This window comes from Phocoena phocoena, chromosome 14 (assembly GCF_963924675.1).
Source record: "Phocoena phocoena chromosome 14, mPhoPho1.1, whole genome shotgun sequence".
NCBI classification, from domain to species: Eukaryota; Metazoa; Chordata; class Mammalia; order Artiodactyla; family Phocoenidae; genus Phocoena; species Phocoena phocoena.
This window is the reverse complement of record NC_089232.1, coordinates 369398-389330: the sequence shown is the minus strand read 5'-3', so window position 1 is coordinate 389330 and position 19933 is coordinate 369398. Positions and strand designations below refer to the sequence as shown.

The following is a 19933-nucleotide window of genomic DNA, read 5'->3' as shown; positions in this document are numbered from 1 at the left end:
TCCCCAGGTTAACAGGACACCCCAAATAAGTGCACATCCCAACAAACCAGCGCACTTGCCTCTCTCTCAGCTTCTTTCAATACGGCTTCTTTCTCCTTCACACGCTGCACAAACAACTGCTTCATTTCTTCCTCCTTCCTCTGACGTTCACCATAAAATTCGTGTCTTTTGGCTTCGTAGGTCTCCTGCAGACTGAAAAATTATTTATGGTACTCTCATGTTAGCGAGATTACATCACAAACTTGCGAACACTCGGTGCGCGTCAGGCCCCGTGACCGTCACAGCACACGTGGCTCCAGGGAGCGTGGATCTGTCTGCGGGTCCCTGCTTTGCTGGTGCTCCCAGAGGTGCTCATCTCACCCCAGATGGATTCCTCCTTCCGCCTCTGTTGGTTCCTCCCCTCCCCTCATTGCCACGTCCGATCACCAGGCTCTGGGGACTCAGCCTAAGACCCCGACCTCACTTCAGTCCCGTCTTGTTTTGATTTCTACAGACACCGTGTTCAGCCCAAATTGATCTTTGTGCTTTTCTGCCTTTGCTACTGGAATAATCTCCCAGCTGAGCTCTAGGCTTTTAGTTCCTCTTTCTTTCATTTCGTCCTTCCTGCCACTCCTAAGATTTTTCCACCAAAAACAGACATCTCCTTATCTTTTTCCTCTGCATTAGTTATATTATCTACAGGATAGCAGCACTTCAGAAACTTCACAATCTGGCCCAACAGACCCAATCCCCCTAAGGTTTCAGCTGTACCAACCTAACCTTTGTTCCTAAGACATGCCACACGTTTCATGCTCCAGCCACTGCCCATTTCCCAGCCCTCCCTCTGCTCACTAGTCCTGTCCCTCGCTTCTCCAGTCTCCCCAGCTGGAATCCACTGTCCCTCCCAAGCACTTCCATGGCTCTTTGTTTATACCTCTTCCTGGCACTTACAGCCCACCTGCCTCTCTCTCCTAACAGCTCAGCATCTCCATAACCCAGCTATCCAGTAGAGCCCTCCAGATGTTTCGGTTTCTTCACAGATGTTCATCTAATGATAGAAACTGCAGGGAAGTAGAGCCAGTTTAACCAAGCAGGGCAGGGACTGTGCTGGAACGCCACGGCCGGTGCCTGCCTGTCTTACTTGTGGCATTTCAGAAGAACCGCAGACCTTATATCCGGCAATGCAGGGCCCTTCCATTTCAGCTCACTTGGAGAACATCCCCAAGGTTTAACAGGGAACACAGATTCACTTTCCAGCTGTGTCACAGTTAGACATTTCTATCGCTTATAAAAATATGGCGAAATAGATTTAAAATGTGATGAAATTCAGGAATTTTACTAATCTTGTAACTGGGGAAATCTTTCATGGCTACAACTGTATAAATTTAGGGAAAAACAAAGGAAGAAATGTTGCACCACAGCACTTAGAGCTGAGCATGAGAGTACGGCACTCAGCATGTGCTCCAAGGAGGGACAATCCCGCACATTGTCTTTAAGAGCAAAGTTCACAGATGTACAGAATGCCCTAGATGACCACAGAAAGGCCTCTAATCTCGAGGCATTTGACTTTTTATAAGGTTTTTTGTTTTTCTGTGTCTGTTTTGGTCTTATTTTAAAGAAGCCTCTAAAGCGATCGGGTCACCTTTGCCCACATTTCACTGGTCCTATACTGGACTGATAGCCTTTAGTGGCAAACTTAGTTTAAATAATGTATTTAAATCATGTCACATCAAAATTTTAAAAAGTTCTCACTAATTTACTTACACAAGCACTTGAGTTGTTCAGGAGGAAAATCAAGCCACCTGGCAAAGAGAAAAGACCAAACACTTGTGGAATAGCTGCTACCAGCAGGGACTGGTCTGGACTCACTAATTCCCGCAGCGCCATGAAGAACAAAGCACTAACACTGTCCTTCAGGTAGGAAGACGACGCTCGGAGAGGTAAAGTCACCTGTGCAGAGGGACAGAGTTAGCAAGTACAAAGCTGGGGCTGGAACTTGATCAGACGTGCTCCAAAGCCTGTAACCCTAACCAGCATAAATCCCGCCTACAGTGGTGCCTCAGCAAGAGGTAAAGAGGAAACACTGGTCCCGCGTGTTCTGCGTCCATCACACACGCCCACTGTGACAGGTAAACTCACAGAGCCAACTGCAAGGAAAGAGACCGCACTGTCTTTCAAAAGGTGGTAATGAAACTCTGAGAGGGCCTGCAAGGAGTGGCTGTGAAACTAATACAACCACTGTTGACTGCCATGGATCTGAGAATGAAAAAGAGCTCTCCTGCTGCCGTGATATTTAATGCAGCACCCTCCCCTAGCTGCAGACATCACTGACTGAAGGCAGAGCTGAGAATGAAAGAGGAAGAGAATGCATCCTTGACCGCTCGTGCCCATCAGGAAACCGCTGCGTCCCCCTCACTCAGGACCTCCCTGAGCCCCGGGTGCAGCTCTCGCAGGCCTGAGGAGCGTCCACCACAGACCAAGTGCAGAAAGACACAAAGTTTATGACACAAAAAATTATGCCAAACACTTAAGAAACTCTAGAGTACCACACAAATCTCCCTTCCAGACTCTGAGGGCCCAGGGCACTTCAGTGATGGTGAACGAGACTGGTTTTGTTCATCTAAAATAACTTGGGGATTTGAGGTTGATAAAAGCATGTTTCATGTAGTTTAAATAAGTAAACATCAGTTAATTAAGACTACAGGGGTACATATAATGCCGACCCCCTGGACCTCATGACAAGCATGAGATGGGTGTGGGTACACGGGGACACAAACCATGACTCAGCATAACCATTCAGGGGAAACAGGATGGAGACACTGCGGGGCTGCAGAGAGCAAGGCCGGGCCATAAAGAGCAGGGCGCGGCCTAACAGGCTCATGTAACTAACTGTTCTTATTCATAGATGCAATACTGAGGGACAGATTTTACGTGCCAACCAAATTATAGTGACTGTTGTTGTACACATCCCAAATTAAATGGGAAGATTCCTAAGAAAACAGAATACAAGTTCTTAAAACCACACTGGTGAAACCTTCCTAGACCTCAGGCTATAAAGAACTACAGGAATTTTATCAAATAATTTATCCACAAATGAGAAAGCACCAAGAGGAGAGAACATTCTGCTGCGCTTGACCCAAGGAATCCCATCTCATCAGGACTGCAGGCCTGGGCAGAGCAGAGGGCCACCAGCTCCCGGGCAGGTGGGCAGGGCCTCCCTCACACTGAGCTCGAGCCCCCGGCCTTCTTGCTTGTCCTCTGCAAGCAACCTGCAGCCACTGCTCCTGTCCACTCTGTAACCTGGCCTCCACTGAAGAGCCTCCTTTCCCAGTTTTCCATTCTTCACCTGTCCAGTGGGCAGACGCTCCCCAAACTGAGGAAATGCTAAAAAACGGCTGTTCTGAGTGCCCGCCCACCATCTCTCTCTCCTGTTGTATTATTATTCTGGTTACCTTTGGAGAGCTACTTCTTCCCACGGGATGCATTCTGGTGGGACAGGCAGTCAGGCTTACACCCACCCAGCCAGAACACGGGCACATGTCCTAAGCTGGGCCCACTGGACATCCCCCTTCCTGGAAGGAAGGCTGGAAATGGTTTGTTCATGAATGAAGCTGGTTTTCTCCCTTCAAATCTGCAAGCCCTGGGCTTCCCTGGTGGCGCAGTGGTTGACAGTCCGCCTGCCAATGCAGGGGACGCGGGTTCGTGCCCCAGTCCGGGAAGATCCCACATGCCGCGGAGCGGCTGGGCCCGTGAGCCATGGCCGCTGAGCCTGCGCGTCTGGAGCCTGTGCTCCGCAGCAGGAGAGGCTACAGCAGTGAGAGGCCCGCGTACCGCAAAAAAAAAAAAAAAAAAATCTGCAAGCCCTGGCCTGTGCTGTCCTTTTTGACTCAGACGGCGTGTTCCTCGTTATTGTCAACGGTCAAGGGAGCAACTGGACTGTATCACACTGCTGTACTTCCACAGCAAAACCCTCTCACTTTCAACACGGCCACCTCTCCCTTCTTGAGACCCTCTTCACTTGGCTTCCGAGACACGACCCTGCTGGTTTCCTCCTTCCTCTACCCTAGGCTTCTCAACCGCTTCTGTCTGCTTCTTCTGCTGACACACATTCAATGGACTCAAGGCTGTTTCCAAGGCACCTTTCTTTCCAAATGTACTTCTCTCTCCAGGCATCTCACCCATACGCAGTATTCAATTAACCACCTCTTAGTGCCTGTGACTCTGAAGTTCATCCCTTTGGCCCAGCCCTCTCCTCTCTCCTCTGAGCTCCAGATAAACAGCCAAAGTGCCTATGTGACACTGTCACTGGATGTTTCAGAGGAAACTCTAAGTCCCCAGGTCCCAGCTGAGCTAACGATCTCCATCCTGCCCCACAGAGCAGCCAGTGCGCCTCCAGAGACACTACCTTGTGAAGGGTACAGCTACCTGCCGAGCTGAAGAAACCACTGATCCAGGCCAGCAGAAGTCTTCTTTTGGCGTCTTCTGCTCCTTTACCTCATTACATCTGAACAGTCACTAAGTTCTTTCACTTTTATCTTCTAGATGTCTCTCAAACACACCCAGTTCTGTGCTTGCTGCTGGCACTTAGCTCCTCAGCACCTCTGCACACCCTCTGACCCCTCCCTCACACTGCAGCCAAGAGTGATCTTTTAAGTGCAAATACCGTATCGGTATCACTGCTTCAAACTTTGTGTCTTTCCCCGAGGACAAAGACCAAATCCCCACCAGGATGCCCTGCTCCTCCGACCTTCCTGCAGAGACTCAAAGGTGCCTTTCTCTCTCTGCCTTCCAGGTCTCTGCATATGTCTCCTCTGTTTTCCCCAGGTAGTAAAAGCTCAGAACAATAAGAGCACTGTGAACACTAGATGCAGTATTATTCACTGCTGACTCCAAAGTATCATCTCAGCCTTCACTTCTCCCCGAGCTCCAGATTCGTTTATGAAATAACCTACTCTAAGTCTTCACCTGAAGATTTAATAATCAACTGAAATGTAACATGTCCCAAACTTCTCAGTTACCCACCAGGAAGTGTACCCCTTCCCCCGTCTTGCTCATAACAATAAACATCACCACCGTTCACCCAGGTTCTCAGGTGGAAAACAGTAACTGGAGCCACCACCCTGGCTTCCTCTTTCCTTTACATCCATATCCAGACCATCAGAGAGTCATGTTGACGTCGCCTTCCAGTCCTATGTGGTGACCATGCTTCTCACCACCTCCGCCACTGCCACGCCAGCACAGGCCCCTGTCTGCTCGTACTTGGATGCCCACAGCAGCCTCCTGCCCGGGCCTCCTCACTCCCCCAGACCCTGATCACCACACAGGGCAAGAGCATCTTCCTCTCTGCACCCATGGTGCACACCTGGCCAGTGACCAGCAGGAAGTGTCTGCTGAAGGGCTGAGTGGGAATTTTCATTTAAATGTGATTCTTCGGCTCCATACCCGGAAACTGTGAACCTGCATTTCTGAGTCCTCCACAGGTGACTGATAACTGAGCCACCAGGCACCTGAATCCCTCTCCTCCAGCATGCAAGGCCACCCCGCCCACTGTCACTCAGGATCCGCGTCTCCTTCAGGCACGTGGGGACCCCTCACCACCCACAGACTTGAAAGAGCGAGAAGTGAAGCCTCCTGGGAAACACGAAGGGAAGCCAATGCTAGATGCTTTCTCTTCAGCAGAGAAAATCATTGCTTTACCAGAGCTGGCCCGCAACTAGTGCTTCCTTTACAAGATATTTTCCTAAGTTTAGTCATTCCAAAACTTTCATCAGGATAAAAAACAACAGCTTTGTAGTTAATATGATTCATAGCCCAGGTTTTTAAAATAATAATCAATACTCTTTCACCTTCTTCACATAAATACAAAAATAAAACCAAATAATGAGAGATTTTTCCTTTGGTTACTCACTTCAGCGGATGCTGAAATCCTGGGCTTCTGCCCTGTGTCCTCCCTTCTACTCGAACTCCCTGAGTCGGGTAAGGACAAAGACCTCCGAGGGCGGCATGGAGAGCAGAGTCATTAATCGTAGCAGGTGGCACCACCTCACGATGTGGGAGACTCTCTGTCATCCTGGGCAGACGGAGAGGCCCACCCCACCTCCCTCCCTGGCTGCTCACCTGAGCGGCTTGTTCTCTGGGCCCGTGTCTGTGAGGCCCATCTCCTCCAGTTTGCGGCGCCGGTACAGCTCGTAATGCCTCGTGTGCGTCTCGTCTCGCAGATCCTCCATGTTCGTACAAATGAGCATCTCCCGGAGCTTGACAAAGTCGCAGTGGTTTTCATTTTCCACTAGCCGGAAAACAGAAAACAGCAACACCGATTTTTAATCCTGACATATAATTAGTATTTGTTGAATGGACGAGTAAATGAAAACACATTTGAAATAACCCAAACAGCGAAATAATCAGTCTGATTAATAGCTATGGTTGTTTCATACAAGTAACCAAGGAAGCAATTCTTGTATTACACACACCGAATTATAGGCGATACTGATTAACAGAGGTTTGCTTAAATTTAGTAGCCAAGGATAAACAGGAAATAGGAAAGAAATATATTCTATTCTGTACCATATGCTCCAATCATTTCACTAGTATTTTGTTAGCAGTTTATAAACTATCCTCAGGACATTTCACATACCGCCTGAAAAGAGTATGTAATATTTTTTCACTAAAACTTCAAGGTGGTAAATTCTGCACACTCGAGAACACCACCTGTGCCTGCTGTAAACATCAAATTCTTGTCACACAATGCCACATTTGTGATTCTGCGTCACATGTGTTACTGTGATCAATAGTTTTAAGTACAATTATTGCCTTTATATTTTCTGTACATTAAAAATGTTAAGTTTTGTCAATATTTTCCACTAATTACAAAATTTGTCAACTTAAAAAAAGCACTGGGGCTTCCCTCGTGGCGCAGTGGTTGGGAGTCCGCCTGCCGATGCAGGGGACAGAGGTTCGTGCCCCGGTCCGGGAAGATCCCACATGCCGCGGAGAGGCTGTGCCCGTGAGCCATGGCCGCTGAGCCTGTGTGTCCGGAGCCTGTGCTCCGCAACGGGAGAGGCCACAACAGTGAGAGGCCCGCGTACCACACACACACACACACACACACACACACACACACACAAAAAAAAAAGCAGCACTGGGAAACCAGTACCAGCAGGGGTAATCCATTCCCCATTAGTTGGCATCATGAATGAATGAGCCAGTCAAGTGCTAATTACTTACTCATTGTAGAGTTAGACAAATGCTAAAAATTATTACTTGGCTGACTGGTTTGTTTGGGAAATAGTTGGCAATACTTTGATGAGTAAAAATATATAAATTTACAAAGTGGTTTATTGTGTCACAGAATTATCTAGTACTTAGTTTACGTACTATGTTTAAACAATACTATTTACACTCAAATTTTGTTCAAAGTACCCGACCAGTGCCTCCCGCCTTCTGAAGGTCCTGGTGCACCTGGGCAGGTAACATGATCTAAGACAGGAAGTAGGGAGGCTGTGCCTTGCGCCTCTGCAGACGTGGCTAAAACAGAACAGAGCCAACCCTTCTGACAGCCAATCATAACCCCAAATCAGCATCACCTCCTAGAACGCATTAAATTCAACTTCCAGGCTGTCAGGCAGCGCACATATCCTCGTTTATCTCCTTTACCTTGTACGATGCCCCAAGGGTACTGGCGAGCTTTAACCATCTTATTTCCAACTTTCACCTCATCCATACTTCCTACCACAGCAAACGGCAAGTGTCCCTGGAAAGAAGCCAGGACATCAATCACATCTCATACCAGTAAAAACAGAGAAGAGAAAATTTACTAAATAACGAATGTGTTAAAGCCAAATGATCTGCTGTGCCTCAGCTTTTAAAATGTGCCCTGTGAATATGTGTTCACAGCTGTTCACGTGTATGCCAACTGTTCTACAGAGTCATCTTCAGGCCCTAGAGAGAGAATTATTTACTGAGCATGCCCCACACGTATTCCTATTTTGCTGCAAGGATACAAAAACAGAATTCTAGCACAGGTATCATTTCCCTCATTATTATCTTGGTCCTAAAAGACAAAGATAACGTTGAGGAAATCACACACACACACCCCCCATATAACCAAAGTGTGTATATATATATATATATAGTGTATATCTACATATATAACACTAATATAAAATAATATTTAAGTCCCAAACTAATGCTGAATACAAATGTTATAGAAATTTAGAGGAGGGAGAGGTCTCTTTGGGCAGGAAGACACAACCCAAACTGGAGACGGATCAAGCAGAATAGGAAGAACTAGCATAGTAAGGAGAAGATTTTGAACCAAGATACAATAGCGGGATTTAATAGCAGTGAGTAGACCGTCCTGTCTGAAGCTGAGGATTAATGTAGGGGAAAAGTCTAATGTAAACAGTATCATGTTTAATATTTAATAATTGACAATATTTAGTCTCTTAATTGCACCCCTCTGAAAACTTATTCCAGGTGGGCACAGAAAACAAATTAGATATAAAGACAATTTAACACACAGAAATTAATATCACTTCCCTTTACATTAGTCAGCTTTCTATATATTTAAGTATCTTAATATGAACAAAGTATGAAAAAATCAGAAAAAAGGGGAGAAATGGAACAACAGGTACTGAATGTCACTGTGTCAGGCAGTGAACAAAGCTGTATCCTCACAACAACCCTTAAGACAGGTATTATTAACCCAATTTCATAGATAAGTTAACAGTCTCAGGGAGGTTAATAATTCCCACAAGAACACATTAAGTTATGTATAATTAAAATATACTAAATATATTCTATATTTATTTAAAAATTATGTGAATATTTCATATGTACCTGTGGCCCTGTAAGGGAGAATGAGCTTCAGTACCAGATTAGAAAGCTCTCCTTAAAGATTTTAAGATCCTAAAGCTTTCTGAGGGAGGCCGTAATGTCTTCTCATGTTATTAAAGAAAGGACAGAAATGAATCTTTCTAAGGCAATTAAATATGGTTCCACAAAAGATGAATCCCGGTCTCACAGATGTATCACTTCATTTAGGTGAAAGTAGGGAGGAAAGAAAAATGCTCAAAAATATATTCTCATTATACTTTTCCAACTCTAGAAAATAAAACATTTCCCTATACTGGACTCTTTCAAAATTCACCTTGTTTTGGAAGACAGAAGTGAAAATACATTAGTAGCAGTGTTACTTACTTATAAATCCCTTTTATCATATGTAAAACAAATAATATTCAGTTAAGAGCTTACATTCATTGAAGCATTGACTTTAGCAATAGTTTCATCATCTGTTGGGAACTGGTATATCTGAACACCATTGCTGACCAATTCACTCATAAGCTTGATCTTAAACTTCTGTAATTCAGTTTTAGAAATTGCATCTGCTTTGGCAATCACTGGTATAATGTTCACCTATTAAGAATAAAGAGAAACAAAATCTCATGATTGAGGATTTATTTTTTAATCCTGAAGCTTTTGCATTCAAAACCACTCAGTCCCTGACAAATTTCCTTGACCTAGATCAGAGGACAGGCAAACTACAGTCCACTCACTGCCTGTTTACATAAATAAAGAGTTACTGGAACACAGCTAGGCCCCTTCATTACACATTACGTATTTCCTATGGCCACTTTCATTCTATAATAGCAGAAGTGAGTAGTTGTATCAGAGGCCCACGACCTGCGAAGCCGGAAGTATTTACTACCTGGCCCTTCACAGGAAAAGCTTGCCAACTCCTGACGTAGAATCATTGGCTTCATTTTTACCAGATAATCCTACAAATGCTGGCCTTACAATAACTGCTTTTAAAAAGCAGAGCTCTGGCACTTCCCTGGTGACAACAGTGGTTAAGAATCCGCCTGCCAATGCAGAGGACACGGGTTCAAGCCCTGGTCTGGGAAGATCCCACATGCCGCGGAGCAACGAAGCCCGTGCGCCACAACTACTGAGCCTGCGCTCTAGAGCCCACGAGCCACAATTACTGAGCCCACGTGCCACAACTACTGGAGAACTCGGGCCTAGAGCCCGTGCCCCACAAAAAGAGAAGCCACCGCAGTGAGAAGCCCGCGCACCGCAACGAAGAGTAGCCCCCGCTCACCACAACTAGAGAAAGCCCACGCGCAGCAACGAAGACCCAACGCAGCCATCCACCCATCCATCCATCCATCCATCCATCCATACATAAATAAATAAAGCACAGCTCTTATAAAGTTCATCTTTCATCTGAATTCAGGTTTAGAAATCTCACATTTTCTTCTCTCAGTCTCTGACAATTCCATCATACACAAAATAAATAAAATGTAAGCCGTGAGCTGAAATCCACTGCATAATTCATTAAGAATTTTTTATTTCTTAATACTCTAAGCACTAAGTAATCAGGGTGACTGATCTCAGCAGACCTACAGAACAGGCCAAGGGCCTCCTTCTGCCTCTCATTTAAGCAGGTCCCTTTTCCCAATGACTTCATCTGACTTGCACCCCATTGTCAGACTCTTACCGAGATGTTGAAAGAAGGAGATTTTACGAATACCAACTAAAAACGTTCATGACTCAAAGGAATAACTTTCTCAGCATTATTTTTTTTTAATTATTTTATTTTATTTTTGGCTGCGTTGGGTCTTCATTGTTGCACGCTGACTTTCTCTAGTTGCGCCGAGCGGGGGCTGCTCTTTGTTGCAGTGCACGGGCTTCTCATTGCGGTGGCTTCTCTTGTTGCAGAGCACAGGCTCTAGGCACATGGGCTTCAGTAGTTGTGGCACATGGGCTCAGCAGCTGTGGCTCGCGGGGCTCTAGAACGCAGGCTCCGTAGTTGTGGTGTACGGGCTTTGTTGCTCCGTGGCATGTGGGATCTTCCCATATCAGGGATCGAACCCGTGTCCCCTGCACTGGCAGGCGGATTCTTAACCACTGTGCCACCAGGGAAGTCCCCCTTTCTCAGCATTATTTAGAAGTCCTATCACTGGCCTGAGAGGAAGAGATGTGGGGTCCTGAAGACCAACTGACCTGCGACGCTAGTTCTGTATGATTAACGTCCCCACCAAAGAGTGATATCTCCACAAATTCAGGGGTTTATAGGTCTTTTGGGTTATTAGTTCGTTTTTAGTGAAAGACTTCAGGCTAAGTAGTCATGTGTGCCAAGAGAGTGAGCTATCAATGTAATTTTCAGAATGAAAGTGAAAACTAAATATCATAATTCCTTTTCTATTCTTAAATGTATTTTTCTTCTCCAATTTCACACTGATTTACTGTGTACATTTGGATTTATTGGTCTTAAATACGTTCCAAAGGAGGTAAAGGTTTTTCCAACTATCCATGAAATAAACTTTTCAGCAATTGTGGGTAAACAGCTTTGAAGATAAATTAGTCAAAAGTATATAAAAATTTGATGCCAAGTTCTTGATTTTGGTATCGTATAATACTGATACATAGATATTCAATAAATTATGCCAAGTTAGTAACTTCTAATTGATTCCACTGTTAATAGCAGAAGCAGGCCAGTGTACATACATGACGTTAAGCTTTTTGATTGTAGCGTATGCGCCTGAAACTGACCTTTGCTGAGGCATCTATTTCAAAGACATCCATTCGAATAGACCCACTGCAGCTGCGGACATAGCTACTGGCTACCATCAGGTAAGGAACCGGGCAGCCCTGCCTGGAGGACCCCCTTTCAGAAACCCTAGATGGCCGAGCCTGGAGCGACCTGCCTCTCCCTTGCCAGCCCCAATTTGCACGCTAGTGCTTTAAAGTCACCACCAAAGGGGGAACCTGTGAAACCCCAGATGCCTCACCCTCAGACCCTGATAGAGGCTGAGCCCAGGTTCACGACCCCTCCCTCCCTCCCTCCCCCCCACTCCCACCCCACCGTGTGGCCTTGAGTGTGCCGTGTGCCCTCAGGACCCGTAGGGACAACCCTTGCTCCTCGGAGTCCCCTGAGGCTTGTTGCTGATGTGCATCCTGGGACCCTAAGAACCAAGAGGGCTGGCCCAGCCACGACAGTGGCCCTGGCGGAGGGGGATGTGGCACCCCCCCACACAGCAGGTAGCTCTCCACGTGGAGGGAGCCGTGGAGCCTTGTAGTAAGAACAAGACACACTGTCGATTTAGTCCACCCTCACACCTGCCTTCGAGGGAGATACTCTCCTGGTTCTGGTTTGAGAGGCAGGGAGACGGACGCTCGGAGGGTAGAAACCCGCCAGGAACAAGGGGCGATTAGGTGGCAGAGCGAGTACTGCAGGCACCTCTGCCGCCACCAGACAAGCGCAGCCTGAGACAGAGCTGTGCACTCTTGCGTTTATGTCCCTTGAATAAGATGGGTTTCCTGTATCAGACTCAACTATGAAAACAACCGGCTAAATGGTCAGAACATCCGATCAGGTGAACAGACTCTCACATCAGCTTCCTCCAGGCCCGTCACAGCCTGGGGATTGTGGTACTGGTCAGAAGCCAGCCCATCTCTGCACCGACGCTGCACCCGCTGGCCCGCGTGCCTTCCACACCGACTTCCGTACAGAAAGCAGCAGTGGCCAGATGTCCTTGCTTTCCCAGTCCTAGCTCACGAAATGCTCAGCCAGGTAACGGAGCTGCATCCCTCACACCATCAGAGGTCACAGGAGAACCCTGGAGACTTTTTTAGTATAAGACAGTAGTCTTTAACTATCTTTTAAAGAAATAAAAAAAATCTGAAGTGAGTTAATTTGTAGATACTATATTTTACAGCTCCCTGAATTTATACATAGCTCATTGGCTCAGAAATTCAAAAATAGGTTTTCTGGATACAGTTGAAATAAAAATGTAATTTACTGTAATATGTGGTGAGACTTTAGACCTTGATCTTCATCAGTGAGCTGCTTCTCACTTAATATGTCATACAGTAAAGTTAGTGTCAAATAAATTCTATAGTTACGTGAAAATGAATACCCATATTCTGGCATGCAATTTAATCACTAAAAAAGGACTAAAATTTTATGTTAATGCTTTTTCTTTGCATCTCATCTCCCAAACTGAATTTGTCTGGAAAATATCCTAAAATTGAAAATTATCAAATGTTTTTAAAATGCACAGAATAAGAGTTATGACATATGTATATATCATAAAGGTACTTTCATAGTTCCAAGTGAATGAACTTGGAACTATTAAAATGAACTGAAGCACGATGGTTGGTCCTTTTCCAAACCCACCTTGCTGTCCAGGCTTTTCATGGTCAAGAGATCCAGTGTCTTCAGAGAGTGGCCTGTCGGGGAGATGAAGTAGAGGCACACGTGGATGCGAGAGTCGTGGTAGTTAAAGAGGGAGCGTTTGATTTTCAGCTCTTCTTGGAGATAGGCCTCAAACTGAGCGTCGATGTAGTCAACAATTGGTTGGTAGCTGAAAAAACAATTATTTAAATATTTAATACAATATATTCATGATACCTTAATAAGGTATATGCATAAATCTAAAGTTTGAGGTCTGTATTTTCACCAGTGAACAGTTGCTATCTATGCTAAACAGATAACTTAAGTAATAAAACAATGTGCAAACGTGCAGGTACAAAGGCAGTACTTTGAAACCATCAGAACAACCTGTGCTTTAAACCATTTTATAGGAACAACACTGAACGTACACTAATTCCCTCTCACACTCATTCACACGCTGGAGCCCTTCTGGCACGGCTTCCCACACTTGCCAGGCTGCTGAAGGAGGGTAGGTGTCTAATTGCAACCAAACTGGACATGGCATATTATTCTGCTGAGAGGAGGCACGAGTATCAACAACTTACAAGATACTTAAGTCAAATTCCATGACTCCCTGCTTCTGAAATCGGATCGTGAGGCGTAGAAAGCATTAACGTAGTAAGGAGGAAGGGCACACCCACGTGGAAGCGCCTAACTGGTGACGCAGGCATGACCGTATTTACTTACAAGCAAGAGAAAGCCCGTCGCAGCCGACACGCGAGTCCTTGCCTGGACCCCCCTCCTGCCTGGCGCGTGTGCCCCCACAGCTGTTCCAGGCTGTTCACCCTTCAGGGCGCAGCTCACAGCGCGGTGCACTGCAGACAATAGTTTGTGAACGGTCCACTTCATTGTGGTATGCTAAATCACCGCCTGTGAGCCTCAACTTTCTATGCGTAACTATGCTCATCAGGCAAATCTGGGCTTCCAAGTGAAAAAGGCAGCAAACGGATCCTCTGTCGTCAAATTCCCTGGACACCTCTACACTTATCCCTGTAGCCCCTAAACAGAGCCTCAGTAACTGTGCCGCTGCAGTACTAATAAATGTGCATTCAGCGCAACGCCTGGCCCTGCCAGTCCTCGAGGATCAGCACCTCCTTCTTTCAAACCCATAGAACCCCTGTTGTCCACAGGCACACAGCACGCAGCTGGGGACGGAGATGGGACTTACGCCTCTGTGCTCTCCACACAACAACAGCACACCTTCACCACATCAGATGTACTATCGGGGACACCATCCTTGGGAAACGGGTCTAAATGCGACCCAACGTGATGCCATCCCCAAAATAATAAAACAGTAAAAATTAATCTGTAAGTACATATTTAACATAAAATTTCCAAAGAAGCTTCTATTAATGACTTAAAATAGATCAATTATAAATAGCCATAAACACTCCTCTATCTGAATGCTTTGCATAATGCCTGTCATAAATGAAAACCATAAACATTTTTTGTTAAATAAATAACATTAGAAATTCTTCCACAGTATTTTCCGCTAGGCTTCCGTTTCCAGTACCTTGCAGGTTCAATCTTCAATGAAATGAAAGACACTGGCTTAAAATACAAAAACCACCTCCTTTTTCAAAGTACTCATAAAGGGTAAGGAAGTAACCACCTCAAAACTGAAGAGAGTAGAAACAGGGAGGTGAGCAGAGGACCAGAGCGGGCTTGGTAAATGGGCCAAATCCAGCCACGTTCCTTTGTTATTCATAGTCTGAGGCTGCTTTTTCGCTACAAGCAGAGTAGTTTGGACAGAGGCCGTAGGTTCTGCAAAGCTTGAGATATTTACTTCTCTGGCCTTTACAGAAAAGGTGTACCAGCCCCTGCACTAAAAGCATCAGTGCTAGTTTCATCCTGAGGCCAGTTTGTCAATGTGGTTCTTCGGCTTTGCTCCCGAAGGATTTGCGGGACAAGAAGGAAGAAAGTATAAAGTCCAGGTCCACACAGGAGACTGCCTCCCCACACTACGCTGAGGTCCTCAGATCTACGCCTTCAGTGCGGGAATGAGCTAGAAGTAAACCCGCAGTTCCTCCCCCCTCCCCAAGGATGTGAGGGAAGGTTGCCCTGGCACTAAATGAAGTTGGGAAAATAAACGGAGAGGGAGAACCACCCTCAAGAACTTGTGGCCACGGGGTCAGCCCTCACAGGAATCCACGGCCCGGGTTCACACATGGCCTCTGATTCTGAGAACCTCAAGCCACGAAACTAGGATCCTGAGTATTAACACCCAGAGGGACCTAAGGTAAGCAAATCCAAATCTGTTCCGAGTATCTCCGCAAATAACTTTTCAAAGACCATGAGAACTCCAATAAAAAAACAACCAAGCATATAGGGGAGAAAAGGCACAATGAATAAGAACCAAAGGAAAAAACAAACATCAGTACAATAACTGCAAAATTGCAATGTACTGGAATTATAAGATATAGTTACAAAATAGAGACAAAAGAAATAGAAATAAAGGTGAACTTGAATATACGTGCTGGGAATAGTAAAGTAACAAAAAGTGGTCCTACAGATATGAATATGAACCACACAGAATGTATAGATTTGAAAACTGTAATAACCAGAATGAAAAACTCATGGATTAGTTTAAAAGCATATTGGACACAGCTAAAGAGAGAATCAGTACACTGGAGGATAAATCCGAACTAATTATCCAGAAAACAATAGAGAGAAGAAAAAAAAAAGATACAACTATGGAAGAGAGATTAATAAACACAGAAGACATAACGAGAAGGTCTAACATACATTTTAACACCGTTTCAGAAGGGGCAGAAACAGCATCTGAAGAGATGATGTCTCAGATTTTTTAAAAGAACTGATGATACTGTTCAGACTCAAGAAGTCAAACATATCACAATCAGGATAAATTATAAATAAATAAAACCTAGATATATCACGGTAAAACTGGAGAACAACAAAAACAAAGATATTAAAAGCACTGGAGGAAAATAAGGAGGATACTCTTAAGGGGAAGACAGACTCACAGCTGCCTTCTCAGCAGTAAAAACAGAAGCCAGGAGACAGTGGAATGGTATCTTCAGTGGGAGGAAAGAAAATAAATGCCCACCCAGAATTGTATACCCAACTAAAATTTCAAGTATGAGAGTAAAACAGAAAATTTTGGTTAAGAGGGTAGTAAATACTGGCTATATAAAATGATAATAATAATGTCTTGGGTGGTTAGGAAAAAGAGAGAGAAAACATGACAGGGTAAGTTGGAGGGGTGGGGGGGCGGTTAACAGTTTAACTGTTCAAAATTCCATTTTATTGTCTATTTGTATCATCGAGGACAAGTACAAATATTAATTAACCTCAAACCTTGATTAGGTTAGAGATTATGTTTGTAATTTCTAGGGTAACAGCTACAAGAATAGAAATCAAGCAAGAAAGGAAAAAGAAACGTGAAACTCGCGACAAACAGAAAACTCAAAATAAGATGGTAAATTTAAACCTAAAATATCAGTAAATATATTACCTGTGAATGGACTAAGCACACAATTAAAAGTAAATATTGTCACAGTGGATTTTAAAAAAGAAAACGATATGCTTGATCAGAAGCACACCTAAAGCACACGAGCACCCAAAGGCTGGAGTGAAGGAAAGAGCACGCCTCCACAAGGAAGTGACGTCTGACAACACAGAAGCCTCACAAGAGGAAGAGGTCGCTACCTAGGGATAAAAGCATCTATTCTTCAGGATAAAAGAAAAGAAAAAGTTAATTGAAATTGGAAATATCAATACTACATATCAAAATTTGTGGGATGCAGCCACACTTAGAGGGTACGTATGGGTAAAGCCATACTTAGAGGGTAATTTATAATCTTAAATACGTAAGGCTGAGAATCAGTGAGAAATCAGAGCAAATTAGATCAAAATCCAAAGAAAAGTAATTACAGATATAAGAGCAGAAATTCATAAAATAGGAAAAACAGTAAGTATAAAATTGATAGGATCGACAAAGCCAAAATTTGAAAAGACCAAGTAAACTTACCACACTTTGCCAAGGCTGACCAAGGAGAAGAGAAACAAGCACAAATAACCAGTACCAGGAAAGGAGGTGTAGATGTCATTACAGATGATGAAGACAATGAAAATATATTAGAAGAATATTATCAACATCTTTAAGTAAATATATTTGGGAATTTGGATGAAACAGATTCCTGGAAAATTGTAACTTTTCAAAGCTGTCTCAAAAAACAACTCCAAATTGTCCTATAATCATTAACGAAAATTAGTAACTCAAAATCTTCTCAGAAAACTCCAGGCCCAGATGGTTTTACTGGCAAGTTCCACCAATCATTCCAGGGAAGAATAACTCTAATCTTACACAAATTTTTCCAAAAAACAGAGTGAAAAACTCCCCAAACCCATTTTAGAAGGCTAACATAACATTTATTTAAAAAAAAAAAAAAAAAAAGGATAGTATAAGATACTGGTTGAAAACCTCACTTATAGACATAACATGCAAAAATACTAAAAGGAAAAAAAAAAATCAGATACAGCACAATATAAAAAGAACACCAAATGGTATCCAAGACTGCCAGGTTAATTTACCAATAAAAAGTCAGTTACTGTAATTCATCTTATTAAAGATTAAAGGAGAAAAATTACAATCTTTTCCACAGAATCCAAAAAATACCTGATAATAATATGTATTCATGATTTTAAAAAAACAACTCTTACTAATAATATAAAGTAACTTCCTTATTCTAACTGAAAAAAAGAAAGCAGCATAATTCAGGGCAAAAAGTGAGCTTTCCCTTTGGAGTCAGGGCAAGGCAAAGATGCCCACTATCTCCACTGACTCTAGTGGAGTACTGCCAGTCCGAGTGCAGTCAGGTATTAAAATGTGAGAAAGGAAATAAAGACCACTGTCTTCAGCCATGCTGGAGGAGCAGCAACTGGATCCACACCCCACCCCCGCCCCCACCCCCGCCCGGACAAAATATATGGAAAGGGGGTTTCAGACACAGGACAACAGGCAGTAAAAATGCTGATCACTGGGAGATGAATGAGGGGAGTCTACAGCCTCCCAGCCCCACTGCCTGCAGACAAGTTTCTGGGGCCCAGCACAAAAGAGGGCACAAAGCCTGGCAGACCCACTGAGGACGGAGGAGAGACAGGCGCTCAGGGAGGCCAAAGTACCGAGACTTCACCAGAGGGCGCCGGGAAGAAGCCACAGCACCCACCCCAGGAGAAGGCACTGCCCCGGGGGAGCCCCTGGGGAAGAAGTGGGCTGCAGGGCACGTGAGGGGACTCAAGGCTGTGGACATTTCCTATAACTGTCGTGGTGGTGGTGGTGGGTAGGAACTACATGTTTGTCAAAAGTAACTAAATTGTACGCTTAAGCAAACAACGCATTGTATTATTCTATGTAAATTATACAGCAATAGGGCTTCCTTGGTGGTGCAATGGTTAAGAATCCGCCTGCCAACGCAGGGGACACGGGTTCAATCCCTGATCTGGGAAGATCCCACATGCTGCAGAGCAACTAAGCCCGTGCGCCACAACTACTAAGCCTGCGCTCTGGAGCCCGTGAGCCACAACTACTGAGTCTGCACTCTAGAGCCCGTGCTCCGCAGCAAGAGAAGCTACCGCAATGAGAAGCCCACGCACCACAACGAAGAGTGGCCCCCGCTCGCTGCAGCTAGAGAAAGCCCGCGCGCAGCAACGAAGACCCAACGCAGCCAAAAATAAAAAACAAATAAATTTTTAAAAAATTATACAGCAATAAAACTTATTTAAAAAGAAGAAACAAAAGAATTAGAAAGGAGGAATATGCCATTATTTGCAGATTACATACATAGAAAACCTAAACAAATTTAGAGACGAGTTATTGGAATTAATCAGAGAATTCACAGAAGTGGCTATATGCAAGATCAATTATATTTCCATACACCAAATAGAAAATGAAATATTTGTAAAAGATGCCATTTACAAGATCATCAAAGCTACCAAATATCTAAGAATAAATGTAAGTGATTTCTATACAGAAAAGGCCTTTGCCTCCTCCACCGACCTGCTTCCTCCAGAAAGCCCACAAAACTGTTTCCTGAAATCTAAAGTAGAACACGCAAGTGTTCCGAACAGGCTAACACATAAAGACAGTCAATGATGCAACATATTTTCCCTCTAAAGCAAACATTTAGGACCTAGGAAACTACCTCTAATAATGAAAATATATAACTTTCAAAAAGGAGAAAGAACAAAAAGTCATTGCTTTGCCCCAGTCTATTTCCTCCTTTTATAGTTTAAATTTCATATAGAATCTATAATCAATCTTTATAATACCATAGGAGGGGCCTCCCTGCTGGTCCAATGGTAAAGTCTGCCTGCCAATGCAGGGGAGGTGGGTTCGATCCCTGGTTGGGAACTAAGATCCCACAGGCTGCAGAGCAGCTAAGCCTGCGCACCACACTACTGAGCCCGTGCACCTCAACGAGAGAGCCCGCGTGCTGCAAACTACAGAGCTCACGTGCTCTGGAGCCCATGCACCACAACTAGAGAGAGAAACCTCGCACGCCACAACAAAGAGCCTGCGTACCTCAACTAAGACCGGTCACAGCACCCCCACCCCAAAATAATAAAAATAAATAAATAAATTAATTAAAAGAATAATTATAATACCTTAGAAATAATGACAAAAATAGTGACCTAATATAAAATACAAATTAAAATTTCATTATCAAACCTTTCCTGCGATGCTTAATAATGTACCTGGCTAATTTAGTTAGAATT

General features: G+C 44.3%; 1 protein-coding gene across 1 annotated transcript in view; it reads right to left on the bottom strand.

The window, feature by feature from the left end:
* The window catches only part of SEPTIN10 (septin 10), a 52882-nt gene that overhangs the window by 7982 nt on the left and 24967 nt on the right, over positions 1-19933 (bottom strand). Inside the window, exons 5-9 of the mRNA XM_065891389.1 lie at positions 13160-13346; positions 9232-9393; positions 7633-7729; positions 6097-6265; positions 60-192 (exon numbers count right to left, since the gene is read on the bottom strand). Coding sequence (XP_065747461.1) covers positions 60-192; positions 6097-6265; positions 7633-7729; positions 9232-9393; positions 13160-13346 — 748 coding nt within the window. The remainder of the gene's footprint in view (positions 1-59; positions 193-6096; positions 6266-7632; positions 7730-9231; positions 9394-13159; positions 13347-19933) is intronic.